This window comes from Artibeus jamaicensis, unplaced genomic scaffold (assembly GCF_021234435.1).
Source record: "Artibeus jamaicensis isolate MK-2021 breed Jamaican fruit bat unplaced genomic scaffold, CSHL_Jam_final contig_233, whole genome shotgun sequence".
Lineage (NCBI taxonomy): Eukaryota > Metazoa > Chordata > Mammalia > Chiroptera > Phyllostomidae > Artibeus > Artibeus jamaicensis.
This window is the reverse complement of record NW_026521486.1, coordinates 7,095,610-7,120,829: the sequence shown is the minus strand read 5'-3', so window position 1 is coordinate 7,120,829 and position 25,220 is coordinate 7,095,610. Positions and strand designations below refer to the sequence as shown.

At 54.0% G+C, this 25,220-nt stretch overlaps 1 protein-coding gene across 5 annotated transcripts in view; it reads right to left on the bottom strand.

Moving 5' to 3' along the window:
- PLA2G6 (phospholipase A2 group VI) overlaps nt 1-16,087 on the bottom strand; it is a 56,160-nt gene extending 40,073 nt beyond the window's left edge. For 2 of the 5 annotated variants that reach the window (XM_037160279.2, XM_053661770.1), the window contains exons 1-3: nt 10,008-10,110; nt 7,911-7,996; nt 6,557-6,809 (exon numbers count right to left, since the gene is read on the bottom strand). In XM_037160279.2, the coding sequence (XP_037016174.2) occupies nt 6,557-6,765 (209 nt within the window). In that variant the 5' untranslated portion in view covers nt 6,766-6,809; nt 7,911-7,996; nt 10,008-10,110. Of the gene's footprint in view, nt 1-6,556; nt 6,810-7,910; nt 7,997-8,462; nt 8,858-9,801; nt 9,913-10,007; nt 10,111-16,015 lie in introns of those variants that run through there. The other 3 variants (XM_037160276.2, XM_037160277.2, XM_037160278.2) reach the window with 3 other exon arrangements.
- Between the last annotated feature and the right edge of the window lie 9,133 nt (nt 16,088-25,220).

The window sequence follows — 25,220 nt, the reverse complement described above, 5'->3', positions numbered from 1 at the left end:
AGGGGAAATTATATAAAGGTTTAAAATAGGTATAACTGAAATTCCAGGAGGGGGGAAAGAGGACAGAACAGAAGCAATAAAAATCCTGATGGATAATATTCCAAAGCTGATGAGAGAATCGAGATACAGATTCATGAAGCTCTACGAACCCCGGGGAGGACAAATACAAAGACAACAACTACTAGGCACAATAAAGTAAAAGCAGAAAATAAAATGAGCAATAATAATACTGAGTGTTGACCGCTGACAGATGTACTGAAAGACAGAAGACAAACTACATCTTTAAAAAGATAAAATAGGGCCTCTCCCTTGCTCTTCATGCACCGCATGGTCATGGGGACCTGGCACTGAACCATTTGTAAGTGACCTGCTTCTGTTTCGTACATAGCAGAGCGGCTCCTTCACTGCAATCTATTGAAAGTCAGCCCTTGACACAAGGGTTTGTAAAAAAAGAAAAAAGAAAAATTTAAAAGTAAATATAATAACTGTCGACCTAAAATTCTACTTAATAAAGTTATATCTCAAAAATAAAGGTATAATACGGTCATTTTCCAGACCAAAACCGACAGGATTCATTGTCTGTAGCTTGCTCCAACAGAATTACCAAAGGGAGTTCTTTAGGCAGCAAGGAAACTACCAAGACGGGAGCACGACAACGAGCAAGACGACGCAGGAAGGACAGAACCGAGAGGGTAAACATGGGGCGGATCCAAGGGGTCCTTCTTAACGACAACAGTAACGTGTGGGGGCAGACAGACACGGATATAAATATTGATGTGCATGTTTGATTAAAACTAAAATCCGCCCTGGCTGGCATAGCTCATGGGGGCGGGCTAGCTATGATATTTCTCTCTCTTTCTCCCTCCCTCTCATTTTTTTATACCACAGTAACATCACAAAAGGATGATGAGACATGCATAGAACTGAAGGGTTCGAAGGTTCCTGCACTGTCAGCTACGTGCCCATGTACCGACGTAACTGCAGTTGGTCCTGCTGCAATCTGTGTGGTAATGGCCACAGCACTCATAAAACCGCTGACAGGCCAGAAATGGCATTAGTACGGGTACAGCAGCATTTGGCTTAAACAAAGCCAAAAGGAGGTTCTTTGAGAAGACTTAAAAACAAAACAAAACAATAAACCCCTAAGAAATCTGAACAAGAAATAGAGAAAACACAAAGCACCGGATCTTTAGTTCCTTTGGATATTAAAAGGAAAAAAACCCCAACAGGATATAAGGAACTACTTTATGCCAGCAAATTAGAGAACTTCAAGTGGACAAAGTCCTTGCAAGCACAGCATACCAAAACCGGCACAGGGGGAGGGCCACGTGTGGGTCGGAGCAAGGAAGTGAGAGGGAGACGCAGAGGAAAAGATGAAGACATGCAGGGAGCCCAGGGCTGTGCCTTTCCTCTCTCTTCCCAGACTGAGCCCCTTGTATAGGCACCTGGCACCTGGCACCAGTCTGGGAAGCCTCGGCCTTGGCGGATAAGCCTCGGAGGTCTGCAAACTCCATGGAACTGCATGCAAGTATGTGGGTGTGCATTTGGGGGAAGGGGGTGTCCCCTGGAATTCTCCAGAGGGTCCTGGAACAAACAATGGCCAAGGAGCATGAGGCTAGAGGGGTTGCTAACTCTCCAATCGCAGGGCTGAACCCAAGGGTGTCCAAGCACTCCTCCTCTGCGCCTCCCTCCCTGCTCCTGCCCTGCAGCGTCCCACCTCGAGGGCCTTTTTCTGGTACAACTGTCCACACCCTTCAAGGCCTGTCTCTAACCCAGCTCTCCTATACAGGCCTTTCCCCACGCCCCCCGTCAAGCCCACTGTGACCTGCAGTGGTCACGGACTCACGCATCCAAGTATTCACCATGCACATGCTGGGGGCCGGCACTACACTGGGCACCAGGAAAAATGACTCAGACCCAGGTCCTATCTCCCAGGAGCACTGCGGTCTATTGAGGGAGACAGGCGTGCACACGAACCTGTGCCAGTCTGAGTTGAGAGTGGCTGACCAAAGAAGGGATAGTGCTGAGGGGCGAGGACAGGCTCACGGAGCAGGGACCATGAGTCAGGCAAAGGAGCTGGGGGAAGAGCATCCTTAGCAGAGGGAAAAGCAAAGGCAGAGAAAGGAATGTCAAGGGGTGAGCTCTACTCAGGGAACATTACAGCTTCTACTCAAGCCCACGAGATCCTTTATCCTACTGAATGCCAGGCGCACGTCCACCTTTGCTGGCTACTGCCTGGTTCATGGAGGACAAAGACCTGCCCTATTCCTCTCTGCTCAGGGAAGAGGTGCCATGGGCTGGATAAATGGGTGAGAAAGCAAACCACAGGGTATGTGGCCAGGGCATGGGCCACTCAGCCAACCTGAGGTTTCCCGAAAAGCAATTTCATCCCAGCGTCCCAGGGCAGACGTGCAGAGGGCCTGGAGAGTCAGCCTCCTTTTGAGAAGAAAGATCTCATGTCACACGTGCCTTGAAGTGCAGCCCTATTTCTGCCAAGATACCCGTGAGGGCGGACAGTTTCTGTCAAACAGCATTGCCACAGCAAAACGTCTGTGGTCAGTGACGAATTGGTAGCAGGAACACAAGTGCGGACGTTATCACCGTGTGCACAGCGATGCTACTGGATGGAAGCGAGCGCCCTGGGGCTCACGGCAAAGAACCAGGGCCCCTGACCACAGGTCAGGCCAGGGGCACAAGGTGGGCCCTGGTGAGCTGAGCCCCACCCAGGTCCCCACACTGCCAGGAGGTTCTGTGGGGAGGAGGAGGTGGGCTCTGGAGCTGGGATGCTTGGGCCTGAGTCCCACTCTGCTACTGACCAGCTGTGTGGCCTTGGGAAGCTACTTAATTTCTTTGATCTGTTTCTTCCTCTGTAAGCCAATAACACGCCCCCTCCTGGGACTACTGGGGGCTAAAGGGAGTTAACTCTCATGTGGGATGCGCCAGCAGACACAGACCCCACTGCCGCAGCTTGGCGTCTGCAGCAGCCAGGGTGCGCTCTCCCCACCCAGCAGGCGTGGGGCAGCGGGGCCCCCAGGCCTGAGGGAATGGAACCTGGGCGTTCAGAAGGTCCTGATTCTCTTCCTCCCCAGAAGCCACACATGTCACCTAACAGCAGCTGCAGCAAAGGAACACCCCCCTTGGAGCAAGGCTGCATGCAAGCTGGGCCGGAAGGCCTACCTCTGCCGCCTGACCTAAGTGCTCAGGGACAGTTCAAAGCCCTCCAGACAAGTATGGGAGGAAGGGACATTTAAAGGACAGAGTCGGCCCCTAAGGTGGACATCTGTATACTGATCCTTCTTCCTGCAGACTGTGCAGAGACCCCCCAGGCTTCTGGCACAGCTCCTGAGCCCACCCCACCGAAGCCCTCACTCCCAGGCACACCCCCGGCCCGGGCACTGCCATTTCGGCAACTCCTCGGGATCAGCTCCCCCCTAGCACCCCACTCCCCAGTCCTCCTTTCACACTTCGCAGCTCACCCCCTCGGCGGACCCTGCATCCAACAGGCTCCCCTGGCACACGGGGGCCCTCAGGAAATACCGTTAAGGCTGAATGCGTGTCCTCACGGGGTCTGTGGTCACCAGGAAGGCAGTCCACTGAGCGCAGGGAGGGGGTGCTCGGGGGGCACACAGGAGTAGCACCTGCTCTAGCTTGAAGGCCAGGGGAGGGCAGGCAGAAGTGAGGCCAGAGAAGAAGGGCAAGTGTCCTAGGCAGAGGTAAGAGTCTGGGCAAAGGTTAGAAGCACGGGGCGGCCAGAGATGAGACCAGGAGTGGCGGGGCCCCAGGAGGGGCCCTTTCATGCCATGCGCGTCAGCTGACGTGCTAAGGAAAGAGAAGCCCTTGAAGAGTTCACCAGGGGAGTGAGTAATCAGATTTGCCCTCTAAGGCCTCCTAACTGCAGCTGCAGAGGGTGGGAGGAGAGCAAGACCACAGACAGGGCAACAGCTGGGAGGCAGGGGGCAGCAGGCGTCCACCTGCACGACAACCATGGCCTGCAGAGCCAGCCGCACAGTGGAGAGGCGCGGGCCCCTGACTTTGGACTGGAATGTGGCTGGAACGCGGCCTCCCTTGCAGTGAGCTGCGGCCTTGTGTGTGTGTGTGTGTGTGTGTGTGTGTGTGTGCAAGTAAGTCCCGGCCAAAGGTATTTTGGTGGAAAGCCTGGGCATAAATTTCCAAGAAGTGTCCCTAAAGAGGATAGTGCCCTTCTGCGCTTCTGTTGGCTGTGACGTGGCTGTGATCCAGGGTGGCCACCTGGGGCCACAGAGTACTCCAGGGACTGCAGGCCACACAATGGTGGGGCGACCAGACAGGAGCCTGGGCCCCAGGGGACCCTGGGGAGCAGAGCTGCCACACCAGCCCTTTCTGCCGTGGTGGTCACTTAGGAGGAAGGTAAAATCCCATCCTGTTTACCTACTATCCTGTGGGGCTTCCTATCACTGAAGCCGAACCAAGCGTGCTGAGAGAGAAGAGAGGACCCCCGGAACCTGGCAGGGACCCGGACCACTCCTGGGTGCCTGGGTGGCACAACCGCGTACATGGGTGCCGATGCCCTGTGCTGACTCGAGCAGGTTAGAGAGGAGAGCGGAGAGTGCCAGAGCCAAGTGTGGAATGTCAGGAATTCCAAGAGGAGATAGGAGCTTAGCTGGAAGCCCCACCCAGCATTGCTTCCGATCCTGTCTGAAAACACGGGCACACAGGCTGCACAGAAAGAGAACGGCATCAGGAACCAGACGACGCCAAGTCTCTGCCTCCCCGCTGCCTCCTGTGCAACCCTGCGTGAATCACGTCTCACCCGAGCCTCGGCTTTCTCATCCATACAAGGAGACACTGCCTTCCTTGCTTCCCTCAGCGGGTCGCGGGAGGGAGTGCTGATGCACCACGTGTGGCAGTGCTGTCAAGGGCAGGTGCCGCCCACCCGAGGGCAGCGACAGTGCAGGTGTAGTCAGTGATGAACTGCTGGCGAAGGGCTGGGCCCACTGAGATGAAAGTCTGCCTGCAGTGAGGCCCAAGTTTCTGAGACAAATCTGGAATCCTGTCCAGGGGTCTTTACAACTCATAGGATCTGGTGGTGATTTGCATGTGGAGGGTGTGAAGTCCCCAGGACAGGGCACCTCCAGAGTAGGGATGAGTGGCCCTCCGAGGCACGGACCCGCTGCCCTGGGCAGCTGTGCGTCCGGAGCAGCCGGCCCCAGCTGCAGCCAGAGTCTAGACTAGCCCCGCTGTGTTAAAACTGCTATCTGTATTGGTCCCGGAACTGTGTGCTTTGCCCAGCTGCCCACTGTGGGTGCCTCTGCCTCAGTTTCCTGGTAGAGCCAGGCCCTGATTGGCCAGCGCCTTGTGCTTCTCTGGGTGGCTGGACCTTGACCCCCAGGCTGAGACTCTTGCTGCCAAGCCTCCTTAATCAATATGATCCCCAGAGGTTCCCTCCAGCCCTTGGTGCCCCTGGGGCCCAGCCAGAGCCGGCTGCCTGCAGACACCCTCCTACCCGCCCTTCCACACACAGAAGAGCTCACCAGGAAGGGGCTGCCCTCTGAGTCCCCACTGTTCCGTGGGCTCCACCTCTGTCACAGCACTCCCCACATGGCAATGCCTGGTTGGCAGGTGCCCCCCCCCCCACAAGGACTGCACATTCCTTAAAAGCACAGAGCACATTTTGTCACCTCAAAGCAGCAGCTGGGCCTGGCCCCGGGCCCAGGACTCCAGAGACACGGGAGGTGCTCAGTGCCTGGCGACTAGTTGGATGGAAGATGGGGTAACCAGAGGGATGAGTAAATGGAAGAGGGGCAACTGGTCCAAGCCCAACTCAACACCAGCCTGCAGGGTCCCAAGCTCCTCTGGACCCTGCATTTTGGGTCCTTGGACCCTCTTCTCTGTTCTTCCCAACAGCCCTGCAGCTGGCTGCTGAGCTCTAGTCCAGGGGTGTCAAACTCATTTTCACTGGGGGCCACATCAGCCTCGCGGTTGCCTTCGAAGGGCCGAATGTAATTTAGGTCTCTATAAATGTAACTGCTCCTTAACTAGGGGGCAGGGAGCTCAGCACTGCCGCCAGGTAGAAACAAGGTGCCAGGCCAGGTAAAACAAAGTGGAGGGCCGGACTCAGCCCGTGGGCCCTGTGTTTGCCACCTGTGTTCTAGTCCATGCCAAATCCAGCGTGCCCTAAGAAGTGACAGCTGTCTACCCGCTACAGGCTCTCCTGAGCACAACTGGGCCAGCCCCGATGAGATGGTCATGCCTTTAAAGATCCAGGGCTACAAGTGACCCCGGGGCCTCACCCAACTGACCCTCCTCAGCTCCCCACCCTTGCTCCTTCTCTCTCTCCATGTGGGTACATGGACCCACACCAGGGTGGGTCCAGTCTTCTATCCCCACGCCCCTGCTCCCAGGGCCCTGGTGGGCCAGAAGGAGTGCAGTCTAGGAAGCCCCTCCCTCCACTAAAGAGCAGTCCCCTCTCCCACCTTTCTCCTGACCCCTCGGATGAAGACCCAAAGCCAGAGGACCACTAGTCTTGACCTGGGAGGAGTCAAAGGAAAGGCGTGTGTCATAACTGTCCACCACTCACCGGAATCCGCTCTGTGAGTTTCTGGGGTCGACCAGGACGCACTCCCAGGCGCGACCGGAAGCGTTCCGGAACAGGATCAGCTGCCCTTCCTCCTGAACCCGACCACTGGAGCTGTAGTCGGCCACTGCCACCTCCTTCACCCGGAACGGGTTTGTGAACAAGCTGGTGACACTACTGAGAGTACTGACCAGGCGGCCCAAGAACTGCATCTTCCACGGGGCGAGTGGGGGCACCCACCGTCTTCCACCTCAATCTGGAAGAAAACAGTGTCTCTGGTCAGCTGGACTCGGCCTCCCATGCCCACCTCACCAAGGGCAGCGGTTTCCTGCCCAGGCACCCAGAGGGCTCTCCACCAGTGTGGTTCCTGGTTCTGGGCCTGGAGGGACTGTTCCCCAGACAAAACCAGTGTCCCCTCTCTGCTAGAAACCACAAGGGGACCAGGGTCAACTCCCATTCCCCAAGGCAGGAACTTGAGCACGTGACTAAAAGCACTAACACCCACGCCAAGTTGCTCTGAGGGACACAGAACCACGCTCCTCGGAAAGGACCGTGAACGGGAAGACTCGGACACGTGAACCCAGGTTTGGGTGGAAAGTCTACGTTTCCTATTTGCAGGGTCGCAGTGTCTGCTACAGAAGGAGTCCCCGGGCTGGACGAGCGCTAGATGTCTTGTCACGTCCCAGGATCCCAGCACTCTGCCTTCCTAGGTCAGTGTCACCAAAGCCAACTGACAATTAGCTAGAGGCCACCCTCTGCCTCTGTGCCAGAACATCACCCGCCAAAAGGGCGTATCATACGCTGAGGACCCATCACGGAAGTGTGGGTGCTCTGGGGAGCGTGGACATCTCAGTGGACACTGGTCATACCCTGGCCCATGGCTGAGGAGAGGATCAACTTTAGGATGAAAGGAACAAGAGGCCACATTTAATCATCAAAACAGGGACTACAAGTCAATAATAATTATATGAGATACATTTATTGAGCACTTACTAGGTAGTAGGCCTAGAGCTAATAAGCACATCACAGCGTTGCCTCCTTTAATTCTCAAAGACACGCGAGGATGATGCATTGAACATGCAGTACAGCTCTGGAGCAAAACTGTGTTCAAATCCTGGCCTTACCACTTGCCAGCTGTGTGACCCTGGGCAAGTTACTAAACCCCTCTGAGCCTTGGTTTCCTCATCTGTTACATGGGGACCATAACAGTGCCTGACAGAACCTAGCAGATAGTTAGTGCTCAATAAACATTAGCCCTCTTTACTTGGATCACTTTGACAGATAAGGAAACTGAGGCTTACGGAAGTATGACTGCAGTTTGGAAAATGCTCGAGGCACTGCGCTGTCCCCTCCTCACCTGATTAGCAGTGCCACGTGGTGGGAGCAGACCGGGAGCCTCGGCTCGTCTTCTTTCAAGGGAGAACAGTGCTCACCTCTTGTGCACTGCAAGGATGAAATGAGAATATTTGCTGGAATGTTTAGACTGGGTCAAGTTCCTTCCTTCTTCTGCATCGAGAACTGTAAGGACTAGGTAGCTGGGGTGCCTGCACCCGACCCCACAGCCAGGGAAGGGGAGGAGGACCCCAAGGGAAGGTGTAGGAATTGGTCCCAGGGGAAGAGCCCCCAAAACGGAGGGCAGGCACGCACATCAGTGTGCGCTCTGACGGTGGGGACAGCTGTAAACTGTGAAACGTTTACCCCAGGGACGCTGTGTGGTTGTTAAAACCTGCGATGGTGAGGGTTACGACAACGCAGGAAAAGCACGTGGCATTCTGAGACAGGCTCAGCGGCACGGAGTCCGTGACGCGCCCCACCCGCTCCTGGGCCGCGAGCGTGGCCCACAGAGCCCCGCCCTGTTGGCTCCCAACCACGCAATTCCAGAAAGCCACGCCGTTTCCCACCTCCTCACCTGTCCATGTCGACTTGCCTGCCTGGCATGACCTTCCTCGCCCGTGACTGCCCGCCAAATCTGTGCCGTTCCTAACACTGATCCATGCCAGGTGGCCGTTCACACCAAACCCTCACAGGCCCCTGGCTGCGCTCTGGCTCTGGTCCAGCTGCTTACACATATTAGCCATTCCGTCTGCACCCACCCTGTATCACTGTTCCCACTGTTCCCCTCGTTTGACACATGAGAAAATCAAGGAACAGAGAGGCAAAGTAACACATCCCATCACAGTCAGCGGGTGGAGGAGGGTGGGCTGGCTCTGGAATCTGAGCTTCTTAAAGGCGGGTCTGCACCTCAGTACAATCACCCCTACCACCGCGCCGGGCCCCTAGGACGCTTGTTAATACAAAGTTTACATAATTAAACTTTGTATAGTGCAAAAAAAGAGAGACAGAGAGTGATAAAAAAACATACCAAAATACTAAAAGTAGGTAAGAGTGTTGAGTTTATGGGCACTTTTTAAAAAGATTTTATTTATTTATATTTAGAAAGGGGAAGGGAAGGAGAAAAAGAGGGAGAGAAACATCAGCGTTCGGCTGCCTCTTAAGTGCCCCCTACCAGGGACCTGGCCCACAAAATAGCCATGGGCCCTAGACCAGGAATTGAACCTGTGACCCTTTGATTCCCAGGCCAGCACTTAGTCCACTGAACCACACCAGCCAGGGTGGTAGATTTTTGTCCTTTTCCCTATTTTCCCAAAGGTATAGAAAGTGATTATATTTGTTTAAAGAAAATAGGAGCACAGGCTGAGCCCCTGGGGTCTGCAGCTGGGGAGCTGGGGGGGGGGGGGCGGCCAGAGGCCTGGCCCAGAGACGCAGCGTGGAGGCTTCTCAGAGGGCAGGGTGGCTGTGCCCGGAGAGGGACCACGGAAGGGGAAGTCAGCAGCATCCAGCGCCAGGGAGCCCACTCGGGTGTAGGGGCGCAGAGCCACCCCGGGGGTCCAGCTGGAGGGAAGGAAGACCCCCCCCCACAGAAGGCACACCCCTGGGGTCCGGGCTGCCACGGGTGGGGGGGGGGGGCCCACACTCGGACAGCGGCCTGGCCATTGCAGGACGCAGCTGGCTCTCTTCCTGCCTCCCGGGCTGGGGGAGAGGGCGAAATGACACAATGTAGGGAAAGTGTCCAGGGCGCTCTGGGCACACAACCAGTGGCCATTGTTATCACGAGGTGGAAGAAAGGAAATGGAAGCCACCGGGCCACATCCTGGAACAATCCCGACAGGCCGACCTGGAAAGCGGCAAGGGGGGAGCAGACAGCGCATGCTCGGTTTCCACCCTCCCTCCCGCCCCCCACGTCCGACCTCAGAGCCCGGGGGCTTTTTCCAGCACAGCTGCACGGGAGGACGTGGGGCCGGGGAGCCAGCTGGCTGCCGTTGGAACCTGCGAGGTCCCTTCCAGCTGACTCCTTCCCTGCACGGCCCTGTCACTCTCACAGCTGCTTGTCCTTTCACCTCCCCGCAGCGTCAATATTTGCTTTCACTTACTGACAACTGTTCTCTCTCCTCACCTGAGCTTGTTCCCTGCTCCTAAGTGACACCAGGGTCACCCGACAGGGACCATATGCCACTGGGCACCTGACACTGCTCCCAGCAGCCGCTCAAACGCCACAAACCGTAAGACGCGAACCCAAGAGCCTGCGTGGTGACGGTGACAGTTCTGACCGCTCCAGGCCTTCTCCAGGCCATCAATTCTGTGTTCCCTTGAGTGTGGATATTTTTGGCTGGTTCTCCTTGGCGTTGCTCCCTGACCCCGTCAGAGGCCCAGCGTGCCTGCCTGGGTCCTTCACGGAGGAGCTAGAGTGGCTGAGGAGGGGGAGGCGCCCCTGGGGGGCTGTGCGGCAGGAGGACTTCATCTCATTTGAGATGAAGAAGCTGATGCCGAGACAGGCCTTAAACTGTGGGTGCTCAAAAAGCAATTTTAAAAGGACATGTTGAGCCCTGGCTGGTGTGGCTCAGTGGACTGAGTGCCAGCCTGTGAACTGAAGGGTCACCAGTTCGATTCCCAGTCGGGGCACATGCATGGGTTATGGGCCAGGTCCCAGGTTGGGAGCACGTAAGAGGCAACCACACATTGATGTTTCTCTCCCTTTTGTCCCCTCTTTAAAAAATATTTTTTTTAAACAAGGACAGGTTGATGTCCACCCCCTTCAAAAAAACAAAACGACAAACAACGGGACCAGAGGGCAATTGGAACGAACAATCTTGGGTGAATGCCCTGCCAAGTGGCCGTTTGGGCTCATTATAAAATGACTACTCACAGGGGACCCAAGCCCAATTCTTGTCTCAAAAAGTGTGGAAAGGCATGGGGACAGGAGCCCACATGACCCATCTGGGTCCAGGTGGCACAGAGGAGGGGCTACAGGCACTGCTGCTGTCGACATGAATGTCAACGTGAATCGCGGTCACCATGGAGCCATCCGTCCAGCATCTGCGATGCCTGCCTTCCGCAGAGCCTGCCTCATTCACCGACAAGGAGACCAGCGCAGTAAGTGTAGCGGAGGACGGGGGAGCACGCAAGTTGGTTTGGGGGGTTGGTTAGGGAGAACGCAGCCCCCTGGTATCCAGTCCCTCCTGGGCTGTGAATTCCCTGAGGGCTCCGACATGTCTCAGGCAAGGGAGGAAGTGCAAAGCTACCAGGTGTGGAAACGGCTCTCCCAGAGTGAAAGGGCCCACTTCCTGGCCGGTCCTGCCTGGAACTCGCCCCCCCCCCCCATTCCTGCCAGAGGCTCCGCTCCTCCTTCAAGGCCCAGCTGTGCCCTCGGGAACACTCAGGACACTAGATCCACCCCTCCTGCTAGATCCAACACTCTCCCTTCCAGCTCACACCATCGCCAGTTCTGTACACGTGCACCATGAGGGCCAGGTCCACCCCATCCACCTTACACGCCCCCCATGCAAATCAGACTGCCGGTCCAGTGGCTCCCCATCACCTTCCAGAGGAAGGATGTGAGCATCCCACCCCGCAGCCCACCGCCTGCACCGCTACTCCAGCCTCACTGCAGCACCACAACCTCCGGGAGCATGCCACGCTCAGGCCTCAGTGTCCCTTCCCGCCCACTCTCTCTCTCCCCGCCCCATCTGTCTCCCCTGTCACGGAGGATGCTCTCAATAAAGGACTGTTAGACCAATGCGTTGCCCCTTCTTGTCTTTCAAGACTCTGCCACCTCCTCTAAGAATCACACCCTGTGTCTCCCCTGCTCTCAGCCCCCCTTGTCCATGCTCCTCCCTCTGTATGCCCACCACCCAGTGCACACCCCCACTGCAGCCCTTGTCCTGGGTTTGGGCTGCTTGCCTGCCCCTTTTGTTTACCCAAGCACCTAGCTAGTAGCGGCTATTTAACAAATGTTTTGGTGAGTGAATGAGTGAGAACCAGTCAATGAGCCACCTGCACCCCCGCCCCCTCCTCTCCAATCTCTTGGAGGTGGTAACAGACCACTCACCCTATCCCCACCCTCTCTGAGCAGAAAGGCTTGGGGGTGCTGGACCCTGCACCAGGGAAACCTTTATCAGGCTCCCACCAGGCACCCGGAGTGGCCCCCGGCTCTGGTCTGGGAAGTTCAGCTTTCTCTGCCGCCAGCTGAGTTTACTGCAAGGGGAAACTCTCGAAGCCTTCTGCTTCCTACTTGAAGAAGCCTGGCCAGAGGGGCAGGGCAGCAGGCAGGGCGGCTGCCCGGGCGCTGCGTGACAGGACCACGGGCAGCCAGGCCGGGAGGCTGACCTCACAGGCCTGGCCACGTGGGACTCCGGGAGCACACACAGGGCTGCTGGAGCTGGAGACCTGGCTTCGAGAGCCCTGGCTGCTTATGACGGGATGTCCCGTGATTGGAACAACGGGCTCAGGACAGCAACGCCCTGCCATGCAGCCAGTGTCTTCCCTGGTCCAGTGCCCTGGCGGACGGGCTGAAAACATGGGGTCTGGTCAGGGTGCCAAGCTCAGCTGACCACAGCAGGCTTCCTTCCTGTACGTCTCAGCACAGAGCATGTGAACACACCGCCCCAGAATGGTTCAGGGCTGGCAGGGTTTTCACGTCTGTTAGCTGCCTTGGGGCTCACAGATGCACGTCAAAGAGGGAAGGTGCAACTGTGGGGAACACAAGAAACCAAGGCCCAGGGAGAGAACATGGGAGGTGTCGCCTGACCGCTAGACACATGCCTTCTTCCTCAGACTCCTGGAGAGCACTAGGCAGAGGGCCTGCACACAGTAGGCGTTCCATTAGTGCACGAGGAGAGACTGGGTGAAAGTAGGGGGCAAGTCAGATGGCACTGCCACCCAGCACCTAAGCCTCTGGACCTCCAAGGCTGCCTCCAAAACAAATGTCCCTCCAAATGTTCACTTTGACCCCAGCTCGTCCTTAACTCTTTCCCCAGCTCATCCTTAACTCTTTCCTAATCAAGTTACAAGTGGGAAGGAGCTCGCTCCTGTCACCTTACATCCTGAGAACACGGCTACATTCACCCAGCACCCGCTGAGCACCAAGCACCTCACCAAGATTTTTAGGTGGTTATCATATTTAACCCTGAAAACACTCATAAAAGAAAGCACGTTACAGCCAGGACACAGGCAGAGATTATGTAACCAGACAGATCCGAGCCCCATTAGTCAGAACCCAGGACCCTAGCTGCACCCTGCAGACAGCCGTCAGGAGAAAGCCTGGACAGAAGAGGGCGGTGCGAGGTGTGATTTTCAGGCTCTTTCCTCCACAAGCTGAGGCCCTCATCTCACGACTGCACCGCCACCCATGAGACAGAGCAAAATGCTCTTTCAAAAGCAGAAAAGGAGCCTCATTCATTCTGCTCAGCTGGACCATGGCTGGAAGCAAAGTGCCCTTGACCAACGTGTTGCCAGAGCTCCCGAGGGCAGGAAACAGACATAATTTCAAGGAATTCAGGGCTGGTGGCTGGTGGCATGGTACGGGTGGCCCATTTTGTGACTCACTCTGCAAATATTTATTGAAGACCTATTATATGACAGGCATTGTTCTGCCTCCAGAGAAGACACTAATGAACAAAACAGATGAAATCCCTACCCACCTAAAACTTACATTTTAGAGAAGGTTATACATAATAAAGAAGATAAACAGACAAAAAAATATCCATAGGTTCAGATGCTGATTAGCTGCTGAGGAGAAAAGTAGAGAAGGGAGACAGGAAGTGTCCAGACTGACTTGATTTTTAAATAGGGTGAACAGGGAAGCTCTTACTTACCAAGAACTTGACCTTGCATAAAGACTTAAAGGAAAGGAAGGCAAAAGTCTAGGGCTTTTTCATCTACACATACCTAGATGAAGAGCTTCCTGCAAAGCTCTGGAGGGCAGGAGAGCAAGTGCAAAGGCCCTGGGGCTGAAGCAAGCCTGATGAGGTCCAGCAACAGCAAGGAAGCCTGTGAGGTCACAGAGACAACAGGGGCCAAGGCAAGCACAGCGACAGGGGAAGCCACTCGCTGCAGGGCCTGGAGCAAAGGGAGTGACATTAATTTAACAGGTCACTCTGGCTTGATGCAGAGTATATAAGCATCAGATACAAGCTTTGACCTGAACACCCGAAAAAAATACTGCCCTTTCTTAAGACGGGAAAAGTGAGGGGTGAGGGAAAACAGGTTTGGGATGAGGGTGAAGAAGGGATAACAGGGTAAATATTGAAATGTCTAAGTTTCAGGTGTTAAGTAAGTGGGCAACTAGCTCTGTGAGTCTGTCTTTCAGGGGGAAGGTCTGGGCTGAACTGGAGATAAAAATTTGGGAGCTGTCAGGGTAGAGATGGTACTTGGAGTTGAGACTGGATGAGAACACAAAAAAACTGAGGACAGACAACAAAAGAGAAGAGGCATTTAAGGCATGAGCCTATTAAAATGTTCTCCAGGGAGCCACCCTTGACCAAGCGAAGCTTGTAACACAAGGCATGTTCCTCAGCGCAGCAACGGGCACACGAGCATGCGCACACACACATTTAAACTCCTCCTTTCTCTACTGATGTCATTCTGCTGAGTGAGAAGGAAATTCCCTTTTGGGGATACAGACATCTCTCACAAGACGGTAACCCATGGAAGGAGAAAAGGGGCCCTGGGTGACAGCAATGACCCTTACACAGCAGGGCAGTCACAGCAGGGCCTGGTGTCGGAAAGGACTGTACTCAGGCTCTGGCTCCAGCCCACCCCACCTGGTGCAACCATGGGCCACACGCCTGCCCCCTCTCCCCCTTACGTTAAATGGGAATAACACTGGCTACATGACAGGTAACCTAGAGCAGAGTGAACAGTCCAGTACTACCTGTTAAATAAATGAGGACTGAGGAGTGAATGGATGGATGAATGAACGGTAAGGACTAGATAGAAGAGAGCCTGACAGAGCGAATGATCAATCAATACTGCCAAACACTGAGTGAAAGACTAAGTAGAAAGTGCCTTCCACTCGTCCTTCCTCATTTTTTTTTCATTCTACCCCTTTTCCTTTCCGTCTATGGCCACAACTCTTTACAGAGCTTTGCCTTCTATATTATCTCGAAGTTTGAACCTCCCAGCAACCTTAGGATGGCAGGAGAGACAATCCCCACCGTCACAGATGAAGAAACTGAGACTTCGATGAAAAATGGCCACGAAACTCCAGTAACATTCTGAGACTCAGGCAGGGACAAAAGCACTGCGTTCAGCCCAAGGGTGGGGCACATGTGTTGCCAAACCAAACCTGCCTAACATCCTGTTGGGTGGGTAAGAGCAGGTGAGGGAAAAATCCAGAAGCTTAGGGGAAGTGAAGGTATTTGTTTGATAATACATTTTCAAAAAAGCCCAATGATCCCTGAGCCCCCTGCCCTCCCTTTCCCACCGCCAGGGGCCTGCATGTCCCGGTCACGTGAGCACATGGAAGGGTCACATGCACCCGGTCACCAGTTTCCAGGTCATCTGTAGAAGCAGGAGGTGAACAGATGGGGGGGGGGTGCTGGGGGCTGGGAGACTGTGGGGTGAGGAGGAAGGGGTACCGGGTAGGGTGGGCCGGCAGATGAAATCCGGAGGTGCAGGACAGACAATCCGCAGGGAGAGGCAGAGAATTCGAAATGGGGAAAGTAAAATGGAGAACGGGGGGAGGAGGGGGACAAATGAAGGGAAGTGTCAAATGGGAATACACACAGGCGGGAAACTCCGGAGCGCTCTGAAAGGCACCGGAAAAAAAGCTGGGGGTAATGAGAGGGGCCAGAGAGCTGGGGCTACGGAAAGGCACCGAGAAGTGGGGAAGGGAGGAGGGGCTGGCTCGGGCAGTTGGGGATGGACAGAGGAAAGGCACAGGGCAGACTGGGGTACCACTGGGTTGAGGCTGGGGTCCCTGGGGGACGAGGGCGGTCACGGGTGGGAGTTGGGGACGCTGGTGGGCCGAAGGGAGGAACCTGGGGTCACACATGGGGCAGTGGAAGGCATGCCTCAGAATCGGCGACCACGGGGAAGGTGCGAAGGACACGTCACGAAGTCTGGGGCGCTGAGGAGGTCTGGGACTCGCCCCCCAGGCCCCGCCTCCCCTGCCCCGTCACTCACCTCGCCTTACTCAGCACTTCTACCTACTTCCTTCTAGTTCTGCAAACAGGCCCCGGTCATTCAACCCCTGCCCTCCACCAATCGCCGAAGGCCGCGCCTCCCTAGCCGCTGCGGCCCCGCCCCCGCCCCGCCCCCCGCACTGCGTGTCCTGTGCGCGAGGCTGCAAGCACTGGGAGCCACCATCTTTTATAACTGCCCAATGGAAGGGGCTCCCATCTCCGAGGGAGGCCGGGCTGTGTGTTGCAGCCAATCCTCGCCGGCGGAGCGCGGCCCTGTTTGTGCTGGGCGGAAGAGTCTCGCGAGCGCCCGTTGGCAGACATGTTGGTGAGGGGCACGAATCACGCCCTGCCCCGCCCTCCGCTTCCTGGAAAGGTCGGAGGCTTGAAGTCCGAATCTACTGTTAGTAGACGTTAATAAAAAGAAAACTAAAACCAGCGGAGACATAGGGCATAACAGGGAGGAACCTGCTTTGATATGCTGGGAATTCCCCCAAGTCATGGGGTTGTTAGATTTAGCAAATAAAAATAGGGATGCCCAGTTAAATTTGAATTTCAGCTAAACAATCAAAAATTTTAAGTATAGTTAGGTTAAAAAAAAACTAATTATCAGGCATTCCTACTCCAAGCCAATAGTAGGAAGTACCTTAGCACTTTTAGTAGGAACCTGGGCAAAAGACCTGATCTCTGGGTGCTTGTCTGAGAAGTGAGCACAGTAGTACCTTACAGGGTTGTGATGCCGAGAGGTAAATTAGTCCCCAGGTCCAAACGCTGGATTTCAATAAACGGCAGTTGTTATGATGAGTAATGTTGAGAATGAGGTATGCTGGAAAGAAACGACGGCACTGGGTTTTAGTCACAGACCTGCTTCTGACTGAGCAGATCAGGACCCTTCTCCTGCCCACCAAGCTTGGTTGGATGACTTTTAATCCCCTAAGGATCCCCCGAGCCTAGGTCTAGATGAATTCCCAAAACTTTGTCCACGTAGGAAATGGAGCTGCTGTTGTCATTCCTGCAGAAAGAAGGGAGTTTGGTCCTCAGTCTACTGGAAGATGTTAGTGCCCAGACTGAGGGCAGCTAATGCAGCTGCAGCAAGGTTTAGTTAAGAATCTAGACAGGTGATATACTAACCATAGTCACTAATATTATTACAGAGTTTTACCGGTTACAAAGTAACTAGACTTCACATCCATCATTGTCAGGTCGAATTACTCATGTTGGCATTTTTGCTAATGTTGATGTAAGAAACACTCAAACCTGTAGATAAACTTCATGAGTTTATTTGAGCCAAACTGAAGACATATCCCAGGGAGCAAGATCTCAAATGCTCCAGAGAATAACCCTTTTGCAGGTTTTTGTATGCATTTGAAATGAAGGAAGATTAAGGAAACGTGGGGATTTGGATTACAGGATAGTTAACAAGATTATGGGGCGCTCTTGAGGATTAATACCCCCTATGAGGGTTAGTACTTCTGGTATTTCAGAGGTGTGTTAACCTAGATGCACAAGAACAATGAACAAGGCTGGCTTAAAAACCTTCCACTAAAGAAGTTACGGGCCTGGGTGAAGACTACCTGCCCAGTTAGGAATTTCTGATCCTATTACCCTGTGAGGTTACCTTCCCTAGAACCCCTTTTCTTCGTCCACATGGATGTGGAGACTGTTCCCTTAAACTAAGTAAAATTTTGCTTGAGAGTTTCAGCTTGGCGTGGGGAGAATGGGATAAAGACTCATAATTCTCAGTGAAAATATCTTGCCCTACCCATAAATAACAAGTGAAATCAGGGCAGTGGTTATCGGGGAGCTCACAGAAGGCAGGGCATACCAAATGATCAGATTTGAGAACATGTGTAGGTTTGACAAAATGAGTCCCATCCCTCAGCAAACATCCACCTTTATGTTCAAGATGAATCTGCAATGTCTTTATCAAGACAGACACACAACTGAATCTGAACTGCAAAGCAGGTGGAGGGAGACCACATCACTCTTTAGGCATATGCAAAGATGCATGAAAGCAATTAATCAAAGAAAATCTCAGGACCTAATTGAGTCGAGTGTCTCTCCCCTAGGTAGATCTGGTGAAAACTGTTAAATGAGTAAATAAAGCAAGAAATGAAGTAGTGGTTATTAGGTAGCATGTAATAAATAAGCAATGGAAAGGGAGGGGCAAGTAAGCACAAGGGAATACACTCTGTAGGGCTTCTACTGGATTTTCCATTGTAGGAGTTCAAAGTCAAAGAGCTTCTCTTGAAGGGCTATTAGAGTTCCTGCAGCTACAAATGTCCTGGAGCAAGGTGTCTGCCTTCTAGGAGCCCAGGGTCCAGAGGGTCAGACTAAACCGAGTCCCGTGCTGTAACAGTGGGGGGTTGTAACCCACCCCGCCATTCTCTTGACATTGTTTCTATAAATGCTGCCTAATATGTAGCTTGTAGATAAACAGGACCTAGTTTGTATGAGAATCCTAGGAACTCACTTGAAAAGATACAGACTCTGTCTGACCTTCAGGCATCCCAGCTCTGGAAGACTTAGTGACCTTCAAACCACGGAGGCAGAATGACATAAAGCCAGGATAATTAAAACCGGATGACGCACACAGGACCATCGTTTGCCTTATCAGAATGGACTGTGCTCACCCGCACCTACAGAACTTTTCAATCCTCTCTCTTGATTTCTTTGTTCTGCTTCCCCTCTCCCTCCTTATAAAAATCTCTGCCTACGAGGAGGTGCTGAAATGGGCTTTGAGATAAGAGTCCCCCATCTCCCCAGGGAGATGGGCTTTGTGACCTGAGTCCCTCATCTTTCAGGTGGCCAGCACCTGAAAATGAACCACTTTCCTTACACCAGCACCTGTCTCTGGAGTTTGGCTTTCATCGGGGCAGGCAGCCGGCCCTGCGTTTGGTTACACGCCGCCAAGGAGTGAGACGGAAATAAAACCGACATGCTGACAGTGCAATTTCACACTCTTACCCTGTTTGACCCTCACGACCACCCTGAGACTAGTCATGTCACCCCCACTTTGTAGACGAGGAAACCAAGGTTCTGTAAGGGGAAAGGACCCCCAGAATCATATGTCAATTAGAAGCAGACCCAGAATCAGGATCTGTCTTGTCGTTCCTTCCCCTAAACCATGGAAGTTCGGCAATGTTCTTGACGTTGATGAGCCGCAATGACCAAAATAGATAAAAGTCTCTGTGCTCACGGTGCTCACAGTCTGGCGAGAAAGGACAGATGATAAAAGAGAGGGGTCCAACACGCAGGGGTTTGCTGAAGTCTGCAGGTGAAATGTCGGGACGTCTGTGTCTCTCTTGCAAAAGACCTGGAGTGTGGAATCCGGGGTCGTGTGTATGAGTGCCGTTGCACTAGTCCTTCCGTATCTGTGTTTGGACATTTTTATAATTAAAAGGTTGGGGGGAATATAGTGTGCTGGATACATGCTGTACAGTGAGGGCAGGGAGGAAGGCCGGGCAGAGTTGAGGTTTTCATCAGGATGGCCAAGGAAGGTCTCGCTGAGAAGGGAGACGTTTAAATGAAGACCCAAGTGGTCATTTTGGTGGGGGATGGGGAGGTACAAGGGGGATAAATGGTAATGGGAAAAAATACAATTTAAAAAACTGGAATAAAGACCTGAGGTTGATGAGAGAGCGTGCCATGTGATGACCCAGGGGAGAGTGTCCCACGTGGAGGCAACGCCAAGAGCAAAGGCCCTGAGGCAGCCCCGTCTTGGGTGTTGCAGGAAAAGCAAGGAGGCTAGTGTTCCCGGAGACGAGAGAGAGAGGGCGGAAGCAGAGCAGGCAACGAAGCCAAAGGGCTATCGGGGCCTGTGCGGCACAGGGGACCTGTAAAGTTTCCTTTGGATGGACAAGGCGGCCCGCGGAGGCGTCGGAGCAGAGAAGGGGCCTGGTGGGACTTATATGTTAACAGATCCGATACAGAGCAGACTGTAGGGCCCAGGTGGAGGCTGGGAGGCCAGCGAGGAGGCTAATGGAGAAACTGGGTGGGAGATGATGGCGATGGCGTGGCTATCGTGCTGTGTGATTGATTGTCACAACCACAGCGTGATGCAGATGGGGTCTGTGTCCTGACAAAATGTGTAGGGCGCAGAGCCCTGTGGGGAGGCGTTGTTGCACTCCGCCCTGTGGGCAGCCTTCTGAGACAACTCAGAGCAGCGTAGGCAAACCCTCCCGCCTGCCACCTGCCCGGTAAACAAAGTGTGACTGGAACACAGCCATGCCGTTTGTTTACACACGGTGATACGTCTCCAGCAGCAGAGTTGAGTCATCAAGACAGAGACCATATGGTCCATAGAGCCGCTACTATTTCTATCTGGCCCTTTACAGAAAATAAAAATTACCAGCCCCTACTCCTGTTCTTAAGTTAGGTTTGAAAGGTTGAAGAGGAATTTGCCAGCTGGATTGGGAGAGTAAGAACACTCCAGCTGGAAAGAACCGCATGGGCAGAGGTCGCCATGATGAGGTCGTGCGGATTGTTGGGGGAGCATCACGAGGGTGGGCCCTGCCGGCACCTGGCGTGTGCGCCGGCGAGCTGGCCGGGGAGCCGCAGGGGCCGGGGGCTGGAAGGGCCTCTAGTGCCAGGCCAAGGGTGACGACCTGGCCCTGCAGGCAGTGGGGCCCCGGAAGGGTCACAAGCAGGAAAGGGACATGGAAAAAAATCCCCTCTGTTGCTGTGAGAGAGGTCACCGAAGGGCACGGAGGTCATGAGGCAGCTGTGTGATCTCACTAATGGTGTGGCTTCTGCCTGGATGAGGGACCCTTGGGTCTCGTGCCCTCCTCAGGAAGGAAATGAGTGCCAGTGACCTTGAGCCACGAGGCAGCAGCCATCAGTTCCCACCCCAAGGGGGAAGCCAGTCCCGACCAGCGAAGGCGGGGTTTCCCCAGCTCGGGGCTCACAGGACAGACTGTGGCCTGAGCAGAAGCTGGTGCTCAGGACCAGGGGGCCAGGGCGGTTTTGCCAGAAGCTGGGGCCTGAGGGATGGCGAGGGTTTGGGCAGGCTGAGTGGAGGGAATTTCGGGGGCGTGGGCCAGCCTCTCGGGATGGGAGTCCAGGGTGGGGTTCCTGGGGGTCTGAGTGTGCACGGCCTTCATCCCACCCTTTCTTCTCTCACCTGGGCTTCTCGTCCTCACTTCAGTCTCTGCAGCCAGTAATTTTGAAGAACCCACTATGTGCATAGCCTCCCTCGTGGGGGCTTGGGGACGTGAAAGATGTCTGCATTCCTGCCCTTAGAGTTCAAAATTTAGAACAAACTTGCCCCAGACACACAGATAGTTGCTTACTGTGGAAAAGCCGGGGATAGGAGGCACATATGTCTTTCCCGAAGACATCGTGAAGTCCCATGGACTCCCTGGGGGCAGGACGAGCTAGAGAGGACTGTAGCAACAACCCCACAGTCTTGTTGGCTCAACACAGGCGAATGCCTTTGTTCACACTATCTGTTCAATGTGAGGAGAGGTGGGGCTTCCTTTTATCCAGGTCACGCAGGACCCCAGGCTGCGGGGGCTCCTCCCCAACATGGGCTCCCATGACCATTGCGGCAGGGGGTCCGCACTTTGTGAGTCGGGGGCCAGCTCGTATGTGGGGGCGACTTTGCCCTCAAGTCCCCCCGTCCGCCATGGATGGAAGTAACACTACCAAAACATGATCTGCTTGGGGAGGAAAGGTGGCCAGTTTCTCAGAGGAAAAAGGCCAGGAGCCCTTTCTTCAACGGCTTTTATTGGGTTGTAATACACAGGAATCAGGTGGTAAGGATCAAACAGTAGATAACATTTCAAAGAAATCTGCGGGCTTAGTCTGAGTCAGTGTCTGTCAGGAAAAAGGGTTGTAGAAACTTTGGGAGACATACTCATTTCCTGCTCGGACCCTTAACATGTGAATGAAAGCACTCGTAGCAAAGCAGGCTTCACAGGACTTTAGGAATTCTTTCTTATGCCCGATCATCCCGGATCCCGCTCTAGCGGGCAAGGGTCTGTACCGCCTTCCCCATCACAGGTTTTCAGGCTTAAGTGGATTAGAGCCAGGAAGCGCTTCTCCCAGACGACATGGGAACTCAGGCTATGTCAGAATAGCCGGGGGGTGAGGGTCCATCACTCTCTCTTTGCTGCAGCCCCCCCAAGTTCTTCCATGATGGCCTCCCAAGTGATCATGTCTGGCTTAAGTTCCCCCTCTCTCTGAGGAGTCTTGCCTGTCATGGACTGACTATGCTTTGGGGGCAGGGGGAGGAAGCAGAGGCAGCGTTTGCTACCAGAGACAAGCTTTGTCTCCTTGTTGCTCACGTTCCAGAGGTCGCTCACTCAGACTTATCCATGGGGGGTGGTTACAACTCCTGAAACCAGGCAGAGCAGTTCCCAACACTCGTACAGATGTGCTCAGAAGCGAAGTGACATGTGACTCATGCTCACATTTCATTGGACAACACATGTCACATGGTCACACCTAACCTGAAGGGAGGCGGGAAATGCAGTCCTACCATGTGGCCAGGAGAGGAGCCAGAATAGTCGTGAACATCCCAAATGGCTCGCACATCGACTGACCCGGCAACAAAGTTCTATTTCGTTTGCGATGACGGAAGCCTCCGTGCTTAATCAACTACAAGTCCTACTGTCACAGTCCCACGCAGTCTGTGGCAGAAAGGTCCCTAAACGATACATAAATTAACTTAGTAGAGCAATACAGCCATATTTTTAGAGCTTCCCAGAAGAGGGAACTGAGTAAGAGGAACAGGGTTCTGTGGGATCAGGAAGAAAGAGATCAGAGTGAGTCGGAATCTCTTGATTGTAAGGGACAGAAACCCAACTCAGAGGGTCGTACATGATGATGAGGTCATTGGAGAGTCTTCCAGAATCCAAGGAAGAGGTGACCGGCTAAACGCTAGGGGGCCTCAGGGCAAATCAGACCCTTCATGGCCTCCCTGTCTCAGTACATCCACCATGTCTCTCTTGGAATGAGACATGTTTTTACCATCAGAAATTACTGACCCGCATCCTGGCTGGTGTGGCTCAGTGGATTGACTGCCACAGCCTGTGAACCAGAAGGTTTGATTCCCTGTCAGGGCACACGTCTGGGTTGCAGGCCAGGTCCCTTAGTTGGGGACATGTGAGAGGCAGCCAACTGATGTTTCTCTCTCATATCGATGTTTCTCTCCCTCTCTTTCTCCCTCCCTTCCCCTTTCTCTCTGAAAATAAAGAAAATATTAAAAAAGAAAACAAAGTACTAACCTTCTCCCCAGAAGGGCTCTAATCGGACCAACTTGGGTTGTGCCCACCAGAGCCAATCAGCTGTGGCCGGGAGTTGGGAGCTGTGATTGACAGCAGCCACCATCCGCTCTGGCAGCCCCCACTCTGGCCGGGGGCGGGGAGAGCCATCAGAAGGGAGAGAGGGCATGGTCCCTGGCTCGGACCGGCCTGAGGTTAGGTCCTCCTCTGCCGGGGACAAGCCATGTGATATTGGGCAAGTCCCTCACCTCTCAGAGTCAATCTCTTCCCCTAAGACACTGCAATGGTACTATCTAACCCCTAAGACAGTGGGAGACGATCAAGGGCCCTGCGATGCACCACACCCAATAACCAACAGGAGTCAGGGTGCTCCCCGAACCCAACATAAACCAGTCCATTTCCTGCGCTTCACCACGGGGCTGATCCTACGTGGACCACTCAGTGGGAAGGGCTTTGTGAAAAGGAAAAGCTGGGTTTTAAAGACATTCAAATGTGTTTTTAAAAAATCCTCTTTTGGATGGTTGGTTTATTTAGCAGTGAGAGAAAAGAGCCAGGAAAACACAAACCATGCAAACAAGTGCTAGGCCCTTACTTAGCACAGTGCGGTCACACAGGAAGCATCCCTTAAACACACCATAGCAATAAGCAGTAATAAGAAACTGGTAAGGGACGTGAGTTTGGGGGAAGCACCCACAACAAGGTCAGTTGTCAAAAGGTGCTAGAGCCTCCCTTCCTACCTCGCTGCCACCCAGCAGAGCGGACCGTGGGAGAGGTAGGACCCGGTCCAGCTTACAGAGGGCTGTCCTGCTGAGGGGGCAGGGCATACCCAAGGACCTGGGAACAGGCACTCCCAGGGGTCCAGAAACCAGACCTCAGGGCGGGAAGGGCCCGCAGAGGACCCTCATCCTGGAAGTGTCAAAGCCAGCCCCGGGCTCTCCAGCCAAGGCCCCGCTTCTCGCTGCCTCACTAAGGGGGACGCTCTGCAGAGTTGATTTCATGTGAAGAAACTTTACTGTGGTTTGAGGTTGCTTGAAAACCACTGACCTAATAATACACACTCACAGCAGTTGAGGAAACTGAGGTTGGGGTGCGGAAAGCCCCACACAGGGCGTAGCCAGAGGTGGGGTCCGAGCTGCAGACCCTGGCTCAGGTCACTGTTACTGAGCACCTGCCAGTGGGCAAATCGCCTGCTGTGGGCCAGGGTCCCGAAGGGCGGTGTTTGGGTGCTGTCTGGCCTTTCGGGCCCCAGGCAGGTGAACAGGGAGGGAGGCGCCAGCTGGGCTGGTCGGAGTCCTGTGGGACTGTGTGATGGACGGCAGCTCCCCCCAGGAAACTTGCAGGGTGAGGTAAGCGCTGGCTTCGTGTCACCCACCAAGGCAGAAGCAGATTTCTTAGAGGACATGTCCTAGGGGAGTCAGAGAACGCAGCTCTCTCTGCCCCTATAGTAACTGACCATCTACTTTGTACTGGGTGCTCATGTGTGAACCGGTTACAAAGGAGGAGACTGGGGCAGGGAAAGGCTCAGGCGCTCAGCCGGTAAGGGGTTAGGGCTAGGACTGGAGACCATGGGCTAATTTAAGAGCCCCTACTTTGGAGAAGGAAGAAACCAACTTTTATTAAAACAAATGTTGCAGGAATAATGAGAATGTCTGTATGTTCTTCTCCCAGATTCTCCCATCACTATTTTGTCACCTTTTTTATAAACATCCACCTATCTACCTTGGTTCTGAACCACTTGAGAGTGAACTGAATATTCCCTTGTTTAGGGAGCATCAGACGATACTCACTTGTTTAGAAATACTCCAGGGCGTGTTGCCTAAAATGGAGGACTTGGCTCACTGACCATGGGGCGGGAATCAAAGCCAGGAGACTAACATTGATGCGCAAATTAGACTCTTATCTAATCTGCAGACCTTATTCGGATTTTACCAATCATCTTCCTAATGTCCTTACAGCAAAAGGAAATCCTAGGTGACCCATTGC